Source organism: Crocodylus porosus, unplaced genomic scaffold (genome assembly GCF_001723895.1).
Source record: "Crocodylus porosus isolate Cpor-Errol unplaced genomic scaffold, CroPor_comp1, whole genome shotgun sequence".
NCBI classification, from domain to species: domain Eukaryota; kingdom Metazoa; phylum Chordata; order Crocodylia; family Crocodylidae; genus Crocodylus; species Crocodylus porosus.
Genome location: NW_017728917.1, coordinates 31,363,705 through 31,384,933, shown reverse-complemented (window position 1 = coordinate 31,384,933; position 21,229 = coordinate 31,363,705). Strand labels below are relative to the sequence as shown.

The following is a 21,229-nucleotide window of genomic DNA, read 5'->3' as shown; positions in this document are numbered from 1 at the left end:
CCCCCAGATTTGTGCATGGGGCAGAGGCGAACTGTTGCTGTGGGCTGGGCTCTGCGTGCCACTGCCAGTGCCTCAGGAACTAGCTGGCACACATGTGCCTGCCATCGACAGCTCCCAGAGCCAGCTTGCAAGGCACTGGCAGCAATTTGCAGAGCCCAGCCTGCAGTGGCAGCCCGCCTCTGCCCCGTGCACAAATCGGGGGGCATGTCCCTCCTGGGCCTCTCCTGAGGTGTGCAGTGGCAGTGCCTCTCCCCCGCAAGCCACCTGCGCTCCGAGGGTCCCATTCACCCCAGCTCCTGCCCCACTCCCTACCTCACTATGGGGGGGTCCTCGATCTGTCCCCCCCATGCCCCTTCCCTGACTTACCTGCTGTGGTGGGCATCGCTCTGTACGCCAGCTGGCTGCAATCCTGACTGCCTGCAGGCTCTGTGTCTGTCCGTGTGCCACCCCTTCCCCTCCCTGCTGCAGCCACCCAGAGCCTGTGCCCAGGCTGCCCTGTGGCCCTCTGCTCTGCCCCGTGTTTGGGGAGGAAGTTAAGCCCCACTGGCCCCAGCCTTCCACTGTCTATGACTGTGTGCCTGCCTGCAGCATGCACATGGGTAAAATATCATTTTTCACGGAATATTCATGGAACTACCAGGATGCATTTGCCAACATCAATGGTAGTTCCATGAATATTCCATGAAAAAAATGATACCTTACCTGCTCACGTGCCGCAAGTTTTAAACAAGAAATCCGCTATTTTCTCAGAGCCCTACACATGAATGGCCTGCCTCCAAATGGCACGGTGTTGGGATCAAGCACCTAATCCAATGCACAGGGCCTGGGACTTCCCCTAGGTCTAGAAATTTGGCAGCAGAGCGTGATGCCAGTGTTCCCCTACCACCAAATTTCTAGAGCCCTATAGGCTGGATGACATGGCACCAGGGACCAGATCTGGTTCACAGGCTGTGGGCTGATCACCCATTTTAAGTGCCATTTTTATTTTACTTATAACAATATACTTAGCCTTGTGCTTGTAACAATATAATGTCCTAAGTCAGTGATTTTCAAACTGTGTTCCACAGAACCCTGGGATTCCACAACAGGTGATCAAGGGCTCCACAAAGAGACTGGGAGTTATGGTGCAGCAGGCCAGGAGACAGTATTTTGCTACTGTTGGGCCAGGTTGCTTCAGTCCGCATCAGCTCTCTCAGCTCGCGGAATCAGAGGCAGGGGTTCCATGACAGAAGAAGTAATATGAAAAAGTTCCATGACTTTAGGAAGTTTGAAAATTACTCTCCTAGTGACACATGTAATATTTTACTGGTTAACTGCATGGATGTGAGAAAGTGAGACCACTGGAATATTACTGGGACAAAATTTGAAGGAACTGAATCCAATGAAGGCCGGCAATTAATATGTCCAGCTCATTATTCAAGATTAAAAAAAAAACCTCTGCCTTCCTCCTCTAATTCTAAGTTGCTTTGTTTCTTCAATTTCTTCAAATTAACAAGGAAGGACAGCCAACAGGCTCACTACCTTCCTTTCATATAATGCGACTCAACTATAAAACTGATTTTAAAAGAACCAAATCAGCATTCAGGACACAACTGTTTCTACTTCCATAGTTATTTTAGTCAAACTATTAGGGGCCCCAAACACTATTAAAATATATTACTTTCTAAAAGGCAATAGGCATAAACTTGAGTATAAACTGAAGATGATGAGCAGCTCTGGAATGTCATCTCATCCTTGTGCAGTCTGAATAAAGGGTCTTTAAGTTAGGTGCATGTGTAAGAAATTTCTTGAGGCCTGCACTATGACTTCTTCCAAGCTGCATTTAAGAGACAGGACATGTAGGAGCCACCCATTACCTCGTACTAAAACTCTCTCTTAAAAAAAAAAAATGCTTACCAGCTGCATAATCTCCAAAATACCTAGCAATGAATTTCCCTTCACCTAATGAAGGCCCAGCTCACCCTATTACTTGTATGGATCAGTACCAACTCAGACTCCAGTCTTTCACTTGAACTGAACTGTGAGGTAATCATCTTTTTAAGAAAACTGAAGAGATGTGGGGCTTCAGCTGTGATGCAGGTTCAACAAGAGATTCGGGTAGGTGAATTCACAGACTTTTCCATAGCCAGCCCATTATTTCTCTCCTTTCTTCATCATCAATCAGGCAGCCTCTCCCCTTCTCCTGGCCAAATCCTAACTTTTTAATTTGATTGAACTAAACTAGGTTCTCTCTTATGTATCTTTCTAAAGCTCTTAGTTCTTTTGATACACTGCTTCCTTTTATGTAAAAGAAGCACTGAAGCGCACCACCTACAAGTCCACTTGCAATGATGAGTTTTGTTTTCAATTTACTTTTAAGCAGGTTAAAAAAATATCTGACTTGTCAAAGATTCATTTGCATGTAGTCTACATTTTGATCAGTAGATGCATACTTATTTTTACAGACGAAATTCTCCTCTCTGGTCCACAATACAGATCTCTTTGCTCATTCTACTCTCTTTCTCCACCTGTACAACTGCCAAGGGAATTCTAAAGAAATCTTATTCCTATGGGAGTTCTGTGAACAAAGAGAGCAGAACATGAGTCTAAATCAGCCAATGTGGCAGACAGCAAGCAGTATTCCAACTAAATACATAAATAAAATCAGGTAGCCACCTGCTTTTGGTCTTTCTTATGGTTTTGCAGGAGTTTCAGAAATCATGAAGCGATAACTAGTAAAAGCGTCCCGCATCTTCCAACGCTTTCACAAGACCAGAAAAAGAGTCCATACTTCTAAATTCTGTGACAACAAGCTTAAGGTTTTAAGAGTCACATTCTCTGAAACCAAAGGCGTACTTGTATAAAATAGCACATGTTCTTACCAGCTGTTAGAATGGTTTTAGCACTTTGCACTAAACTGGAAGACCTCACAATTCCTGAAATGCCTACGTAAGAGATAAAAGATATAAAAACACAGATGTTATCCATTTTAATCTGTAACTAACAAAATGCATGCATGCAAACACACATACGTTACAATTTTCTGTTTAACAATGAAGTCAGACTTGAAGTAAAACTTACCATTATCCTAACCAAAAAACCCCATTTTTATTGTGCTTTGACATGTAGACTCAAACTTATTCTGTGTTTTTTTCTTCATTTTTATTTATATTTTTTTAGATTTTATATGTGAGATCAATACTGCTTCTCAATGTAAGCAATTCCAAGTTGGTAGCAGATAGAGCTCAATCCAATTAATTAATTTAATATTTCCCCCTTATGTCTGAGCCCAATTGACCATTCAGTGATGATAACCAATTATATTTTTGTATCACTCAAGGCTTTGCTATTATGCATTAATGACTGGGCTTATTAATTGCATTACCTATATTTTTGCATTTTCTTTGTTAGATAACTGTGGCCAAGTTATAGCTCTTTTTGCCCTGCATTGAAATTTCATCACTTAATTTACAAGCTTTTTGTGAAGATCCATCTACTACTACATGTTTTAGAGTGACTAACAATGGGCATGTCCACACATTCAAGCATGAGCACTTGCAGCAGCTCAAACAGAAGCAGTGCAAATTTGAGCTGGGACTTTTTGCCTCATCACACATGCACTTTGCCGTGGAGAAAACTGTGCCACTTAGGGCAAAATAACTGTGCCTGGCTCCTCTCAGATCTGCAGCCAGGGGGAGTTATACTGCTGGGGCCAGACAGGTGCTGACCCTGCGCTCTAAAAAACTTGCCCTGTCCAGCAGCTCAGGACTACTTGCCCTCAGGAGTTTCTGAGGCCCGACCACTTCGTACCTTGTGTCAGATAGACTGCTGAAGCAGCATCCCAAATTCACGTTTTAAAATGCACTAAAATCCACATTCTTCCACAATTAGAACAAGACAGAGAGAGAGGACAATTCAAATGGGCAATGTTTTATTGCTATATTTACAATTTTAGATTTTTGGAAGCCTACCAGTGCCTTTAGCATCATAATAAAATAAATCTTAAATATTTATATGTTTTAATATTTGCTTTAGGTTTCTTTATCACATGGTAGGTGTGTGATGGGGGGGATGTGTGTGGGTGTGTGGAGGGATGCAAGTCAGTGTGTGGGCAGGTGTGTGGGGGGGGACTGTGGGTATGGGAGCTGCTTAGGATGGGTGAGTCCCCTGCATGAGCGCTGTGCGCCCCAGGGGTCGGTGACCACCTGCAGAAGCTACCAGCAGTGTCAACGGCAGCAGCGGCAATCGCTGACTTCCTACAGATGCCAACGGGGGTGAGGGTGGAATGCAGCGACCACCCACAGGTGCTGCTGACAGTGTTGGCGGCACCTTTTTGGAGGGGGTGTACCCCTTACGTGTCACCAAGGGTTGCCAAGAGCCCCCCCCCCCCACACACACGGGGGCTATAGCCTGGTCTCCAGCCCCTTGCTCATTCACCTGCTCCTCTCCAGCCTCAAGGCTGGAGAGAAGCAGGAGAACAAGCAGAAAGCTGGAGAGAAGCAGGAGAATGAGCAGGAGGCTCCTTCCCTCCCACCCCCATTAGTTTCCCTAGCTCCCGGTTTGTTCCCCCCCACATACCCACACCCACCGACAGAAGCAGAGAATGAGCAGGAGGCTGGAGAGAGCAGGGGAAGTCCCCAGCTTATCTCCAGGGGCTTGTCTCCAGACCCCTACTCCTTCTCCTGTTTGTTTCCAGCCTTGGGAGGCTACAGACGAGCAGGGGAACGAGCAGACAGCTGGAGATGAGTCCCTGGAAATGAGCCGGAGACTTCCCCTGCTCTCTCCAGCCTCCTGCTACTGCTGATGAATGTGGGCACGGAGCGGGGAAAAGGAACGGGGAGTTGGGGCCAGGCAGGGCCTCCCCCAAGGCTCTCTCCTCCCCCGTCCTCCAGCCACCCAACCCCTACCTACCTGGCATGAAGCCAGTCCAAGTCCTTGCAGCCTGCACGGGCAGCCAACATGTTTCAGCACTGGGGAAAGGACCAACCACAGAGATGTTCTGGCAGGCTACCAGAGCGTCTCTGTGAAGGACCAAGCTCCCCTGAGGTATTGTCTGACCCCTGGATATCCAGGGGTCTAATTTTGCCCTTGTGCTGCAAGTTTGTAGTGCAGGGAACTTTTTTTTTTGTTCCTACACATGCCTCTTGAAGCATCTCAAAGGGGCTCGAGATACTACCAGAGGCATGTGCGCACTTGTCTGGATGCGCTCAATGAGTCTGCATTCATGAATGATCTGTAGACACCACTGAAACCTAATACTTACAAAAAAGGATTTTAATTATAATTTTACCTTATGTAAAAACCCTGTTTACCATATTACACCCTCATGCTTAAGTCCAACACAGCCTCTACATATATTGTTACATACTTAGGAATTCAAAAAATGTCTCCCCCAAATGTACGTTTCTATCCACCTATACATTAATATACTACATTACAAATTACGCAATAAGTAGAACGTTTTGAACAATCAGTTTTAATAAGAGCTACAAGATGAATCTTATTCTTCTTCACTAGAGGGATAAGTGGGGAAATTGCTGTGCGAGAGGGAGAGAACTGTGCTATTCCACTTAACATATAAAAGTAAGTAATTATTTTTATGAAGCAACAGATAAGGCTTGGTTAGTGCTTGTCAAGTATTTGAAGTTGTAGAAAGCTGTATAAAATGTAAACAAAGTTTATCAATATGCATAATACTATTACATTGGTGGCGGCAGCACATGCCTCTATACGTTCATAAATGATATGCAGAAAGTAAACTGTGATTTACTATTTGCCTTTTTTCACAGTATTAAAACTAGTGGATATACAATGAAATAATTAGAAAACAGAGTTTTAAACAGAAAGCATTTTTCCACGAGTTAATTCATGCTGTGTGAAACTACTGCCACAAAATATTTGCAGAGGCTGAATTTAACCAGTTTCAAAAGGGGATCAGAAATTAAATGTCACGTAGGTGCCATCAGTAGTATTACACATCCTAGTTAAAGGCGTAATCTCAAAGTTAGGACCTAAGCTTCTAAAGTTTGGAAGCTATAGGAGGAGAGGAGCAGGGAACAGATCAGTATGGATACACCATGCTAAAATATTCTCCCCCTTAGCAACTGCCCTCTGCCACAGAGATGCATGATATTGGGCCAGATGGACCTGTAGTTTCACACAATATGACAACTCTTAGGTTCTTATCCATTAACTTGCAAATGCAACTAAATCTCGATCTGCAGGAATAACTCATGCAAGTGAAATGTTCATTCTTTTTGCCCCAAGCCTGATCTCCGCAAGGCACCCCACATGCATATTTATTAAATTGTATTGTGAGAATTCTGCCACTTACTGGAATTACACCTCCAACTCCAAATTAATTCTGCAGTACAAAGCACCTCTGCATAGCACTGATGCAATACAAAATTCAACATTTAATTGAAGCCCTAGATCTGTTCTGCCAGGCTAGGCAGTCCTAAGGATTTCAAGCAACCAGAAATAAAGATAGATGTTCTAATTAAACTAACTCAATTTTATTTTAGATTTTGAAAGAGGGGATTTATACTTTTTCATTCACATAAATAGATGTCAGTTAATAAGGTTTCAAAAAACCTCTCTCTATATCCAATTATATCCAAAACATCTCAAGATCAAGTCTTTTTCTTCCCTTCAAGTTGTTAGGCTATACTCTATCAGAACTTAAGTGGCACATACTTAGTCCTGGCAGGTTTCAATTTTTAATCAGTAAAAGCTGATTTTCAACTCACATGCAGACAATGGAAAATATTTCCATTGTTAATAACTAAAAAAGGGGGGAACAGAAGGAAGTCACAGGCTGAAGTATAGCAGTCCAATCTCTTTAAAAAGAAAAACAGCCTGTGGCCTAATGACTCATCAATAAAGCAGTTAGCTGCTGGTTCAGGGGTGCTGGAAGTAGGCTGGAGAAAGATAACAAGCTGCTTAAGTTCTGGTTTTTTCATAGTCTTTTGGTTGTTTTGTTTGCCACTCTAGGCATAGAAAATCTCTTATGTTGTTAATTTAAAATAAAAAATTGAAATAAATACTTAACACACAAACATAAATTAAAAAAAAAAAAAAATCAAATTCTGCCAAGCCTACACATACTATAACAACATTTATTCTTAAATAGACCATGTCTTGAAAAAGAATCTACATGTTAATCTATAAACATACCCTGGTGTACCACTAATCCACAGTCAGGGTCATGGGCAACTTGCAGTAAAATCTCTTCCACGTCTCGGTTCTTGCCAGGAGGGTCTACAAGAGTAGTTATCTTTTGTTGCAGCGTCCTGGGCAAAGCCATTAATTGTGTGAATTGACCTTCTGGACTTTTATCAATCTGAACATTATAAAAAATAAGACAGTGAAAACTGTGAACTTAATCATCTTTAGGGGGAGCAGTAAACAAAATAGTTCCATAGTTGATAGGGTCAGAAGGGACCTGAGCAGATCATCAAGTCCAACCCCCTGCCATGGCAAGAAAGAGTACTGGGGTCAAATGACCCCAGCAAGGTGTTCATCTAGCCTCCCTTGGAAGTTGGTTCTAGATCCTAGCTGTCCTGACAGTGAAGTAGCACCTCCTGATATCTAATCTGAATCTACCCTCTGCCAGCTTGTGACAGTTATTTCTAGTCACTCCTGGCAGTGCTCAGGGGAACAGGGACTCCCCCAATGCCTGCTGATCCCCCCTGACTAGTTTATAGCAGGCCACAAGATCCCCCCTCAGCCTTCTCTTTTGGAGGCTGAACAGGTTCACGTCCCGTAGCCTCTCCTCATAGGGCCTGCCCTGCTGCCCCCTGATCATGCGAGTGGCCCTCCTCTGGACCCTCTCCATGCTGTCCACATCCCTCTTGAAGTGCGGCGCCCAGAACTGGACGCAGTACTCCAGCTGCGGCCTGACCAGTGCTGCATAGAGGGGGAGGATCACCTCCTTGGACCTGCTTGAGATGCATCTGTGGAAGCATGACAAGGTGCGGTTGGCCTTCCTGACTGCATCCCCACACTGCCGACCCATCTTTGTTTTGGCATCAATAATGACTCCAAGATCCTTTTTTGCCTCTGCACTGATGAGAAGGGAGTTCCCCAGCCTGTAGGTATGCTGCTGGCTTTTTCTCCCTAGGTGTAGTACTCTGCACTTGTATCAAATCCCATCTTATTTTCATCTGCCCACCCCTGTAACTTGTCCAGATCCAATTGCAGCCTGTCCCTCTCTTCTAGCGTGCCCACTTTTCCCCACATCTTAGTGTCATCTGCGAATTTGAACAAGGTGCTTTTCACCCCCTCGTCCAAGTCACTGATGAAGATGTTCACCGAGACCTGGGGGACCCCACAGCCTACATCCCTCCAGGTCAAGAATGACCCATCCACCACCACTCTCTGGGTGTGGCCCTCCAGCCAGCTGGCAACCCATTTGACTGTGTAGGTGTTGACACCACAGTCCCCCAGTTTTTTAATGAGAATGGGGTGAGAGACAGTGTCGAAGGCTGTCCAAAAGTCCAGGAAGACTACGTCCACTGCTACCCCTGCATCTAAGGATTTTGTGACCTGGTCATAGAAGGCCACCAGGTTGGTTTGACAGGACCTGCCTCTAATGAACCCGTGTTGGTTGCCCCTAAGCATAACCTCCCCCACTGGCCCCCATGGACATGGACCAGGATAATTCTCTCAAAAAGCTTACCCAAAACGACTGCTCTTTAAAGCAAAAATGGCTTTGGGCTACCACTGGTCACTCACAAAATTACCTAACATTACCTATCATTACAAAAACTGAATGCCATCTATTTTACACACAACAGTAATAAAATTCCCCCAATCCCTTCCAATATGCTCTCCCAGGCCTGAACATGAAAGGCAACCTAGCAGGACTTACTGTGTTACCCAAATAGCATCATAACTACATACACATTCTGCGGTAAAAATAACCAAGTTACTTTTTAATAAATAAACAGAAAAAACAAAATATAGCATCAAAGATCATGGAACACAGTATTCCATATTCCATTCCAGCTAGTTAATCTCCTGCCTGACTTCATCTAAAATGGCTAACCACCTCTCTGTTCAATATTCAATATGTCAAGTACATTCAAGGGTCATGATTTTCTTTAGTGTTGTATACAGGATATGCATGTTACAGGACTCTCCTTTTATAAATTAATTTACATTCAAACTTGGTCAGAAATGCTCTATGGTCTTTCTTAAACTTTGACCATGTTACGTCTATTATTAAATACAGGAGGTATTTTGACTATCACTCCCTTGGCTCCGTGTTTTTCAACATATCTTTGACCATTCAATGGATCTTTTACTAAATTCAACAGTACCTACAAGTAATCTTCCACACAATTGTACAACCTGACAGATGCAGGAAAGCTGAATTAAATATTCGAGAACTCCAAATCCAGCAAGAACATCTCTGAGAGATCCCAAATGTGTGCATAAAATTGTAGAACATGCCTTCAACTATTAATAGAAATAAATCTCTTCATGCTATTCTGTTATATTTTGTTTTGATTAGGGTTAAAATGGCTGCATTTGTGCTCTTTAGTTTGGGGAATGAGAGTATATATTTGCTTTTCCAAATTGTGTAACTTAACCTCTTTCAAATTAAACAATGAAATGCAGACCTCAGTCCAGTATCTTTAGATGGTGTTTCCCGTGCAAAGGTTTAAGTATCCAACTTGTCTCAACCTTACAAGTGAACAAATAATTTGTTTTGTGTTACTTGGTTTTGATTATTTTGCATGGTAATTATTTTGGCATTAATGTAAGACAATGTTTTAATCTAACTATAGCTATATTAGATAAATGGTCCTTTTCAAGTTTCTTCCTTCCCTTTATCATAAGTGCATTAAATAGTGCACTATAGACTTCAGTGTATTTAGAAGTACCCCAAATAGCTTTAAATAGACTAGCACAGGTACCCATTTTTTATTTAGACTAATTACTTCCCAAATTATTATTCCAAGCCATCTGTTTTGAACCATCGCCTTCATAATTTCTTTATTATGAAAGTCATTAAGCCACATGTTTTAAAACAGGGGTAGGCAATGTTTTTGGCTGAAATGCCAAAAAATGTACAACGTCTACCTTATAAAGTGGCAGAGTGCTGGCATGCCAGAAAAACAACACCAGGGCCAGGGATACATAGTCGGGGACACTGCATATTAATGTAGTTAATGATCATAATTTTTACTTTTTTTCAGTAAATACCAGGTTATCTAAAAATTCTAAATCTGGTGACAGTAAATAAAACTTGATACACTACCTTTGTTGCTGTGTTTTTGCTAAGAATGTTGTAGAGAGAAAAAAAACGAGGAAGAAAAGACAGAGAAAGAAAGAGAGAAGAGAGAATCAATCAGACACACACACACACACACACACACACACACACAGAACCAGACACACATGCAGATAGAAACACAGAACCAGACACACAACCAGAGATGCACACAGAACCAGACACGCGCACGGCTAGGCAACTGGGCTGCAGGACAAAGTCTGACCCAACAACACCCTGGGCCTGTTGCAGCCCTTGTGCTTCTCTGGGGAGCTAGCACCCGGGCTGCAGCATGATTTGCTGCGGCCATGGTCCAGAGCCCGCCCATCAGCCAGCTGCAGAGGCAGTGTGGGGGGAGGAGGAGGGGCAGCTATAGTTACCCCAAAGTTTGCCTTAGCCCCCCTGTAGCCCCCCCTCTCAGTGCTGCTGTCATCTGCCCTCCCTGCGCAGCTGAGCCCACAAAGGTGCGGTGCTCCTGGCAGGGGCAATGCCAGCCTCTCCCCAGTGGAGGGGCTACGCTCATAGCAGGCAGGAGTAGGGCGGGTGGCAGGAGCGGTGCTGGGAGGGGTAGAGCCTCCCAGCCCAGCTGAGCCTAGCCCTGGCCCAACTGGGAAGAGGTTGCTGCTGCCCTGCTCTGGGGCCCTAACACAGAGCTGATGTTAGTGGCTGTGCCAGCCCAAGAGCAGATGGTGGGGGAAGGGACTGAGGTAGTACAACCCCAGGTCCTCTCCTGCTGTCTTCTCTGAGGCACACATGCTGTCACTGCCAGCACAGAACTGATGCTGGGGCTCTGGAGTCTGGCACAGCTGTAGCCAGCCTAGGCTCTGGGCAGCTGTGACAGGCAGCAGGCAGGCTTCAAATCACCTCTGTGCTGGTGGCTGCACATATGCCTCAGAGCGGATGGCGGGAGAGGGGCCGGGGTTGTGCTGCCTCTGGCCCCTCCCCTGCCATCCACTCTCAGGTGCATGAGCAGCCACCGGCTGTATGGAGCTGATGCAGGGGCTCCCGAGCAGCTATCTGCAGCCTCCTGGCTGTAGCCAGCCAAGCCTCTATGTAGCTTCTGCCAGCCATGGGGCCTGGGCTGCTTCCAGCAGGCTTGAAGCCTCTCAGGCCTCTGTTGGGAGCAGTCCAGGCTCCATGGCTGGCAGCAGCTGCCCAGGGCCTGGGCTGGCGGTGGCACACCAAGCAAAATGGCCTCATGTGCCGTGGGTTGCTGATCCCCATTTTAAAACACCCTTTACCTGTTCCCTTGCCACTGAACACTAGTTACTATTTGCATTAACCAAGCCTCGGTCTTAGCAACTGGCATTTGTGCCATGTTTGTCAGCTGCTGACTTCGCGGATTAACCCAAGGATAATATATGGGAGACAGAGGAATTAGACAAAAAGTCACAGAAGTGCACGGTGTAATTCCTGTCGTCTCTCAAAGAATTAAGCATACTCTCTTGTGGATTTAAAAAGGTATAACATGTACCACTTACCTCCAGCCTTCCAAGCTGATGCTTATATACAACCTGAGGGCAGTCCTGTAATATGTTAGCATAGAGCTTCTGAAAATGGGGCACATTAGGTTTCACTATGTTCTGCACCTTTAACCCGTCTTCTCCAATTATCATTCTGAAATCACCTAAATCAAAAAAAATAAACCAGTTTAGTCTCTTAAACCTAAGTAGCCAAAACACAAAGAAACAGAATATAATGGGAACTAAAATGGCACCGAATTTACTTGAAAAACTATAATCTTTAAATATTTTTCAAGCCACATACACTCCCCAAAAACAGGACCTGGTCCTTTATCATGCTATTCTGCCAAAAGCCCAGTGTTCACATTTTGCTAAAAAAAACAAACAAACCCCAAACAAGTTTCCCAACCCTCACAATTAAAAACCCTCAGCCCATGTTTCCAAGGCGGGAGAAAAAAAAATGCACACCCCTCTAAGTTTTGTAAATTTTTCACATTCATGCAACAGTTACAGCAAGCAACCAAGTATAGTTATAAAGCACCCCAAAAACAGCATGTGTAGAGAGATAATGCAGGGCTGCTTCCATTCTGAGGGCAGAATTTGGAGCACAGATAGCAGCAATCAGCATCATATTATGACTGATATCACCTTCTCAAGCAAAAGCTGCTGGCAAAGATACCCATCACAAAACTTCAAGGGAATAAATTTGATTTGCTTTTTTTTGACTTTCTGCATTTTTAGTGACCCGCGCTTTTTTATTGCATGACTAAAGTAACCTCCCCCAAGGTGCAACTTGCAAGAAAAGATGTGGCCACTTAACACGAATGCCACAGAATACTACTACAAAGTAATCTAGCTGTATTTTGCTCCACAATAAATTTACTTTTTAATAAACAGCAACGGACCAATGTATTGGTGCACCTCTAGAGGATTAGTTAATAATTTTTTAAACAGCATATTTTAGTAAGTCTCTTTAGTAGGAGTTTTTATAATTTTTTCATGTTTCATTATTTGAGAAGGCTAAAATTTACAGGATTAAAAAAATCTTCAATTAAAGAGAAGGTTTAGGAGCTCAACTGTTTATGCTTTTATTCTTCTCCACCTGCCTAATCATCTGTAAGACAGACAAAAGTTACTCAGTTTTTGCCTAAAGCAAGTTGTTTATCAATTTCAATAAGGACTTTAGGATTTGGACCCACCACATTAGGTTATGACATTAGTTAGACTCTAACAAGTTCTTCAACAGTGTACACAGTTCTTGTCTGGACCATCAGCTGCTACTTTTGGCAGGAGTTCTAGAATTTACATGGCAAGACAATTAGTTTCCTCCATTCTCTCTCAGCCTGAAAAAGAACATTATCTACACACACAGGCTGACTCACCATTCTGTACAAGTCAAGCAAAACTCATTGCTACCAAGAATCATCATTCTGATTCACTGGCTAATTTAGGATCATAGGAAGCCTCAAACACTGGAAAATTACCAGTGGAGGGGCTGGGGGAGGGGAATGGATCAACTAAGATAGAGCTGTCAAATTAATTTTGTGACCTGGGCCAGATCCAAACCATTCGGCTCCTTCTGGACTGGACCCAGCACGGGGCATGAGGAGGTGTGGGTAACAGTTCTGGCTCCAACTTGGAGCACATAGAAGCAGCTCTGGTGGCCACATCAGCAGCTCCAGCTCTGACATAATAGCCCCTGCTGTGAGCCCTGTACTGAAGCCAGAGCTGCTGCTGCACACCCTATGCTGCAGTGGCAGCTCAAGCTTGGGAATTGCAGCTGGGGCCAGGGCTGGGGAGACAGGATCATAGCAGTAGTGACAGGCAAAGTGGCCAGAGGGTGACCAGAGGTGGATCAGCCACTGTTTATCCATGTCCACTGGGGCCCAAGGGTCCTGGATTCTTCAGTAGGCCACTCTTCCTGGCCATGCCTTGCCACTTCTAGTAGCCTGCTGGTAGTCCAACAGGCTGGATAGAGCACCTCCAGGGGCTAAAACCAGTGCAAAGGCCATATGTTTGACACCCCAGGGCTAAGACACAAATCAGATTCACCCTTTCCCAGTGGAGAAACGAACCTAGTTTATTTTCAAGCCCTTGGAACACTAAAAACAGAATTTTCGGTTCGGGACACCTCAATATGAAAATGAGGTAATTTTCTACTATCTAAGGGCATTTTTTTTTCCAAGTCTGCAGGTCAGGTAGTCTTGAGAAACAGTTTTGCGTACCTACAAAAAAGAACATTACTTTTAGAAATTTTACAAAAAAATGTCGTTTTTGTCATCTGCAAGCATAAAGTGGCTATCACAACCTTATCAGAAAGCCATTCATAGAATCACAGAAAATTAGGGTTGGAAGGGACCTCAGAAGGTCATCTAGTCCAAGCCCCTGCTCAAAGCAGGACTGTTCCCAACAAGATCATTCTAGACAGGGCTTTGTCAAGCTGGGCCTTAAAAACCTCTACAGACAGAGATGCCATCACATCTCTAGGTAAATTGTTCCAGTGCTTCACCTCCCTCCTAGTAAGAAAGATTTTTTCCTAATATTCAATCTAAACTTCCTTTGCTGCAACTTGAGACTACTGCTCCTTGTTCTGTCATCTGTCACCGCTGAGAACAATCTACACTCCCTTCTCGTTGGAACCACCTGTCAGATAGCTGAAGGATCCACCTCTGGTCATCCTCTGGCCACTCTGCCTGCCACTACTGCTATGATCCTGTCCCCCCAGCACTGGCCTCAGCTGCAAATCCCCCCCTCAGTTTTTCTCTTATGCAGACTAAATGGCTAAGTACAGACATTCAAAAAACCCAAGCTTGAATTGATTCAATCTTTGCAGGTTAGTTTAACCTGCATAGGTTGAACTGGCAAGCAAAGACATTCACTTTTGATTCCAGAAACACAGCCACATGCCTGCAGTGGCTCAAGCTAGAAGCTGGGGAGTACTAGAGACCTCCCTTCCCTTCCGCAGTGGCCAGAAGGCTAGAGGGAAGCTGAGCTAGGGGCCCGTGGCCAGGCTGAGTATGATTGAGGAAGGACTTAAACCCCACCCTGACCTCCATAGTCCCCAGCTGAGGTCTGCCTGGAGGAGGAGTGGGGCAGTAGCCCTTGCTAAGCATCCCCAGCACCCTGTTCACTGCAGGAACGCTGAAGCTTCCCCCTTCCCTGGGTGGGTACTATTAAATTTGTTTGGACTGAGAGACTCGATTGTGCACAGTACTCAGAAATGTTGTTTAATGCTGGACTTAGACATTGGAGGCTGCTTGAACTTAGAGCTGTTGAGGATTGTGAAATCTGTTCCAGGGCTCAGTCACTTAAACTTGCCAAACTGGTTTTGCGAGGGAGGGAGTACAGATGCAGTTGGAATTCAGGACTTCACTCCTTTTTGGATTGACTTGATATGGCAGGCTTGGTGAGAAAAGAGCACTGGAACTAGAAAAGTGGATAATAAGAAAAAGACCTCCAGATTTTTGGAGTAAGGACATATTCTGTGGACCAGGTGTGTTTGTACAATTTTGTGACCAACGGTCCTCTCAGAGTCTCTGAGCATATAAACCCTGGGTGAATAAAGAGACAAACGAAACAAATCATTCTGGAAGGTTACTATTGACACACAAAGCTTTAACTAAAGAGACACAACAAAAGGAAAAGCTATTGAAGACAGTGAAAGAAGAATCAAAGAAGGTGGAGCACTGTGGCTTGCTCAAGCAGCGGGGGGGGGGGGGACGAGCAGCCAGGCAGACCCTGACTGGGGTCCTATGCCAGTGGGAATGGGGACAGAGGGAGGATTAAATCCCTCCCTTCCCCTCAAGCTACTGGGTTTCCCACCCCTACTCCCTTCTCAGCCAGCCAGAACAGTGATAGTACTCTGCCTAGGGAGGAGAGGGTTGGGGCCAACCTTGCTCTGCTGGAGCAGACAGCCCAGCCCAGTCCAACCCAGGGCTACAAAGCATTTTGGGATGTTGGGGGACTGCGAGTTAACTTAAACCAGGATGGGGTCTAGGACAGAAGTTCCATAAACTGGTATGACCTAAATCAGTTAAGTCTGATAACTACATTCAGCCAGGTTTATCTTAAACCAGTTTCAGCCATTTTGAAAGAGGTTTATTTGCACTGAACTTCTGTTTTGTTACATGTTTAAACCAGTTTATGATCACTTAAACCAGTTTGTGTGTAACTTCTGTTCTATAAGCCCAGTTCCCTCAGCATCTCCTCAGTCACATGCCCTAGCCCCCAAATGATTTTCGGTGCTAGTACTAAAAATGAAAATTTTATATGGAAATTAGACCCTCTTTGCTTAATTGCATTATAATATACACAAGTGATCTCTTACATTAATTTTATATTTATTTTTTCCCCTTTGGATTGAGTTATACTTTTCAATTTATCTCCCTTGGAACCAAAATCTCACAAAGTTGCCAGAGCATGAAATGTTAGCACACGTGATGAGACAGTGACTTTTTCAGCTGAAATCAATACCAAAACTGTCACCAAATTCACATGCACAATCAGGCCACATTAAAGATTTAATAGTCAGTCTCACCAACGCCTACTTACTTTTGAGTTTATGGCTCAGACTTCCTACTACCCCTAGCAATGTACGTAGATTACTACAGCTCCACCTACAAAGTATGATACTCCCCGAAACACTGGCTTTACTCTTCAAAAGAGGTTATAAATGTGTACACTAACCAGAGTAGGAAAGTCCTGCAATCTGCATATAGAGATCTTCTTCAGAGAAACTTTCTGGCAACATGAGAAAGGCTGCTGTGACTGCACTCTTCAAATTGCTAACAAGGGCAGCTTGCAGCTTGCCGTTCTCATTTTGGGTCAGAATTTTCACCTGGGGGGGGAAAAAACAAACAAACAAACCAGAGCATTTAAAAGCAAGATTTCATGAAGCGAGTTCTGTTGAAGACAGAACTATTGAAAAGTATCACTCAAGCCAAAGGAAAATATAAATATAAAGTTAATGGTAAGAGATCATTTATGCATAATATAGTGCAATTAAGCCAAAAGAGTCTAATATCTGTATTAAATTCCCAATTTTAGTGCCAGGCTATAATTACAAGACTGTTATAAATAAAATGTATTGGGTCCTCTTTAGCTTCTGTGTGGCTCTTCCCTTTTCCTTGATTTAGAAAAAAAGCAGGTTAGTTAAAACAATAATTCTACCCGCGTCAAAAGGAAAATGTCATACATGATTAGCAGGGATCTGGGATTTCCATTGGGAAAACATGGATTTTCTCCTTTAAAGGAGAAAAATGTGGGAAACGATTGGTTTCCCCTTGCAGGCTGACAGAGTTCCAGCCTGCAAGAGGCTGCTTGGGACTGAGGAGAGTGGGAGGAGGGTGATAAGAGGCAGAGGGTAGCATGGTTATACACGTACATGCACATGGCTGGTAATACAGCCCCAGGCAGCATGGTGGACGGCAGCTCTCACAACTGCCTGCAGGTAAGTCTACAGGAGGGGGGCCATAGGCAATGTGTGTGTGTGTGGGGGGGGGGATGGAGGGGAAGGGGTGGTGACGCACACAACTTGGGAAATGGAGGTGGTGGCTCACACCAAACCCACATGGTGAGGAAGGGAGCGGGGCAGGTTTGGTGGCTGAGGGTGCTGTGTGGTGCCCAGGGCTAGAATGTGCGACTGCAGGGCCTTGGCTGGGGAGTGGCACAGAGCCAAAGGCAGCTTGTCTGGGGGGGAAGGGGAAGGAGAGGAAAGAAGCGGGAAGTCTGCTCTCCACCACTGTGTACACTCCTGGGGAGGGGTTGAGCACTGGTATCAATGAGCTGGGTGGACATGGAGGGGGTAGGGGGCACATGCCCCCCCAGATTTCTGCACCCAGTGGGGCACGGGGCTGCCACTTGGCCAGGCTGTCATCAGTGGCAGGAACTACCTCTGTAGCCCAGTAGGCAGAAGCCAGTACAGGAGGGTGGAGGTGAGCAGCGAGACTCATTGCAGCCATTGCTGTGAACCCTGCATCAGCCACACTGTGAAGGTAAGGTATCCTCTGCTTGCCACCACAGTGGAGGTGGCTTCTGCCTCCCCACTGCAGTGGTGGGCAGGGTAAGTTTCACCATGGTGGCACAGTTGTTGTGTGGCTTGCTGTGGCAGCAGCAGCAGCAACAAATGCCAGCCTCCAACTCTGCCTTCTGTGCCAGAGCCCGCCTACTGGGCTGCAGAGATGGCTTCTACCTAGTGCCGGTCCAGCCTGGCTACAGCACTGTGCCTCACTGTGGGGAAAAAAATCTGGGTGTAGAGCATGTATCTCCCCACCTCCAGCTCTCATAACACGTTGCCTGTGACATCACCTATGCTCAAGTACCCCCACTACCCCGCAGCGCCACCACCCCACGTACTGGGGGGGGCAGGGAGCTGTGGGTTGGGAATAGGGGGCACCCCCAGCTTACTGCTTCCTCCTCTGCCCTTCCCGAGTTGAGGTGGGGCCCTGCCTTGGAGTAGCGTGACATTCCCTCCATACTTTGATGCCCTGGGCAGTTGCCCTCACTGCCCACCCCTAAGGCCAGCTCTGCCTGCAAATTATGCAGAGGAGTATGGGTCACACTGGAAGGCCTGAGGGGAGCTGTGATTTGGGAGTGAGAGGTACTGGCATATCAGGGCTGCTCAATGCCACAAAGTAGCAGGAAGGGACAGCCTCAGCTGGACCCACATCCTGGTGAGAAGGGGCAAGGGGAGCTCTGATTTTCAAAGATAAATAAACCAAAACAAAACCCCAAAATACATAGGTATTTAGAATTTTTTTTTATTATAAATGATTGAGGTACTGGGGGTGCATCTACATATGCTTTAATGTGCTTTTCCTAACACATAAGTGTGCATTTTCACTACTGCGCATTAGGGAAGCCTAGTGCACATTTATTTAGTGCTTCATGTTGGAGATACTAAATAGATGTGCATTAGGCTGCCCTAATGTGCAGTAGTGAAAGTGCAACACTTTAATGCGTAGTAAAATGGGTTAAAATAACATTAAAGCACACATGTAGATGCACCCTGGTAATACACGCACACAAAATTTGATACATGCACAGGCAAACCCCACTTAACACTTTTAATTGGTTCCAGGAAAACCAAGACTTAAGCGGAACCACGTTAAGTGAAACGCATTTCCCCATAATGTAAACAGAAATAATTGGTGACTGCTGCTGCTTACCGTAGCTTCTCACCATCACCACCATCTCACCCCACCCCTCTGCCTGCCTGCCTGCTTCATGTGCCAGCCCACGGCCTGCACTCCTGCCAGCTCTGGCATCACGGGGCCCCGTACTTACTGCTTCTCTCCACCACCACTTCTTCAGCCCCATGTGCCAGCCCATGGCCCATGCTCCTGCCGGCTCTGGCACTCTGGCAGGGGCCCCACATTCACTTGCTGCTTCTTGCCCCTGCCACTTCTCCCCACCACCACCCTGCTCCTGCTGCCCCACCCTGGGCCCTGCTGGAGGCCGCCTACTTGCTGCCACTAACTGTTTCTTGCCACTGCTGCTGCTTTACTGAGCACTATAGTGAAACTGACTCAGCACTAATTGAAATTAGATATAAATTTTACATGAGTGCTATAGCAAAATAGCGCTAAGTGAAACCACGTTAAGCGGGGGTTGCCTGTAGAATTTTAAATTGCAAATGTATCTGACATATTTACAATTTTCAAGCAATCTGTATATGGCATTTAATTTTAATATCGTGGAAAAACACAAGTTTTGGATCATCATAGAATTTTGGATTTTTTTAAAATCATAGAAAGCCAGGATCCCTGCTGATTAAGAAATAAATAAAAAGCAGGCTACCACCCAAGAGTAACATATAGGAGGCAGGCAGGAAGGATGGCTTGAGATAAAAATTCTCTTTGTAGAAAGCCAACAGGATCTTCAATCTACATTTTTTTCCCCTTACAGACTCCTTTGATGCCGCTCTAACACATGCATGAAGCAGACGCTTACACACATTAGCTCCCTTCTTAGATAAACACAGCCCTGCTTCCCTATGAATTGACAGTTGAAAAACATGGGAAAGTTCCTCTTTTTAGTACTAACCAATAATCATAAGACTTCTATAAATCAGGGGTATTTGACCTCCTGGCTCACAGGCCAAATCCAGCCATGCCACACCCTCTTCCCCCTTTGTGACCAGGTTGGGGTCAGGCTGGCTGCTTCCTCCACCTTCCTCTACACCCCTACACATAAGGCCCATCAGCTGGATCTGCAGACAGACTGGGTCTCACTCATCCAGCCTGTGGGACAAAAAGGTTGAGTATGACTGCTATAAAATGAAAAACTATTATTTCTTTAGCTTCTGCTAAAGCATGGAGCACTGAAGTGAACTACTTCTGCAAACTTAAGCAAAATTCATTTTTAGGAAGCACTTGAGTACTGTTACAGTCAACAGAATCAATAGTTAAGACAACTCATTCTGAGCAGACACTGTAGGTATTGGAAATATAAAACAGATGTTTAAGGGTGTTTAAAAAAACCCCACTTTACCAAAAACTATTAAATAGCTCATGTTCCACAAGACATTGGTGATTGAAGCAGATATTATTAGAGCATTTGAAGGAGCCAAAATTTTCAAGAGATAGTAAAATGGTGTGTACTTGCAAAAAATTCATATTATACACATGGTATATATGCATAAATATAGAATTCATATTTTTATTATATCCCTACCATGAAGCTTTTAGCATACACGTCACAGCTTTGTAAAAAAGAAAATAACTTGATATGATCTACATATAATGTTCCCCTTGATTTCTCTCGATTCAGGGGAATGTTTTATATATTTATTTTACAGAGAGAAAACCTTTCATTCTAAGGACTTGCAGACCATAATAGAATGTCAAACTAGTGGTGGACCTGCCACCACCAAAAAAACTTTACCAAAAATAACTGGAAAGGTTAACAAACAGAAGGTTTGCTAATAACTTGTCTAAGTGAGATTGTTTCGAGTTCCAATTGCCTAATAGGCAATAAGTAACTCTATATATTCTGACTCTACATGTGGATGGATACAAGGAGCGAGGGTTCAAGTCTTCAGCTGCATACCTATAGTGGAACAATGGAATTAAATACAAAGTCTTTAGGTAGCTAGAACTCCCATTAACTTAATAAAAAGGATTTGGACCAACACTTTTTCCTGCTTATTAAAACACATATGCATAAAAAGGTCTCTGGCTACTTATTGTTAAGAGCATTTAAATATAAAGTGCCAAATTTTTTGGTATATTTTAGTGTGCAACTTCCTCTGAGGTAAATAGGGGATTCATAGCATGGCCAAGCTATACCCATTGTAAGCAGAACAGACCAAAAGCTTCAGCAAAAAATGTAATACATTTACTGGAGAGGGTGAGGGCTCAAAATGAAAAAAACCTTAAAAAAAATCCAGGTTCAGGTAAACACTCAACTGTTTAAGCTTCCTGCTAGTGATTTTTTTTTTTTACACTAATAAAGGCAGCTCCTCACACTTTTTCCTAAATTTTGAAATTAGCACTCTCTCTCTCTCCCA

At 44.5% G+C, this 21,229-nt stretch overlaps 1 protein-coding gene across 5 annotated transcripts in view; it reads right to left on the bottom strand.

Annotated features, from left to right (window-relative positions):
- The window catches only part of TAMM41 (TAM41 mitochondrial translocator assembly and maintenance homolog), a 63,723-nt gene that overhangs the window by 28,436 nt on the left and 14,058 nt on the right, over nucleotides 1–21,229 (bottom strand). For 4 of the 5 annotated variants that reach the window (XM_019537024.1, XM_019537023.1, XM_019537026.1 and 1 more), the window contains 4 exons: nucleotides 16,408–16,558; nucleotides 11,740–11,885; nucleotides 7,156–7,321; nucleotides 2,862–2,924 (listed from right to left, as the gene is read on the bottom strand). In XM_019537024.1, coding sequence (XP_019392569.1) covers nucleotides 2,862–2,924; nucleotides 7,156–7,321; nucleotides 11,740–11,885; nucleotides 16,408–16,558 — 526 coding nt within the window. Of the gene's footprint in view, nucleotides 1–1,513; nucleotides 1,817–2,861; nucleotides 2,925–7,155; nucleotides 7,322–11,739; nucleotides 11,886–16,407; nucleotides 16,559–21,229 lie in introns of those variants that run through there. The other variant, XM_019537025.1, reaches the window with a different exon arrangement.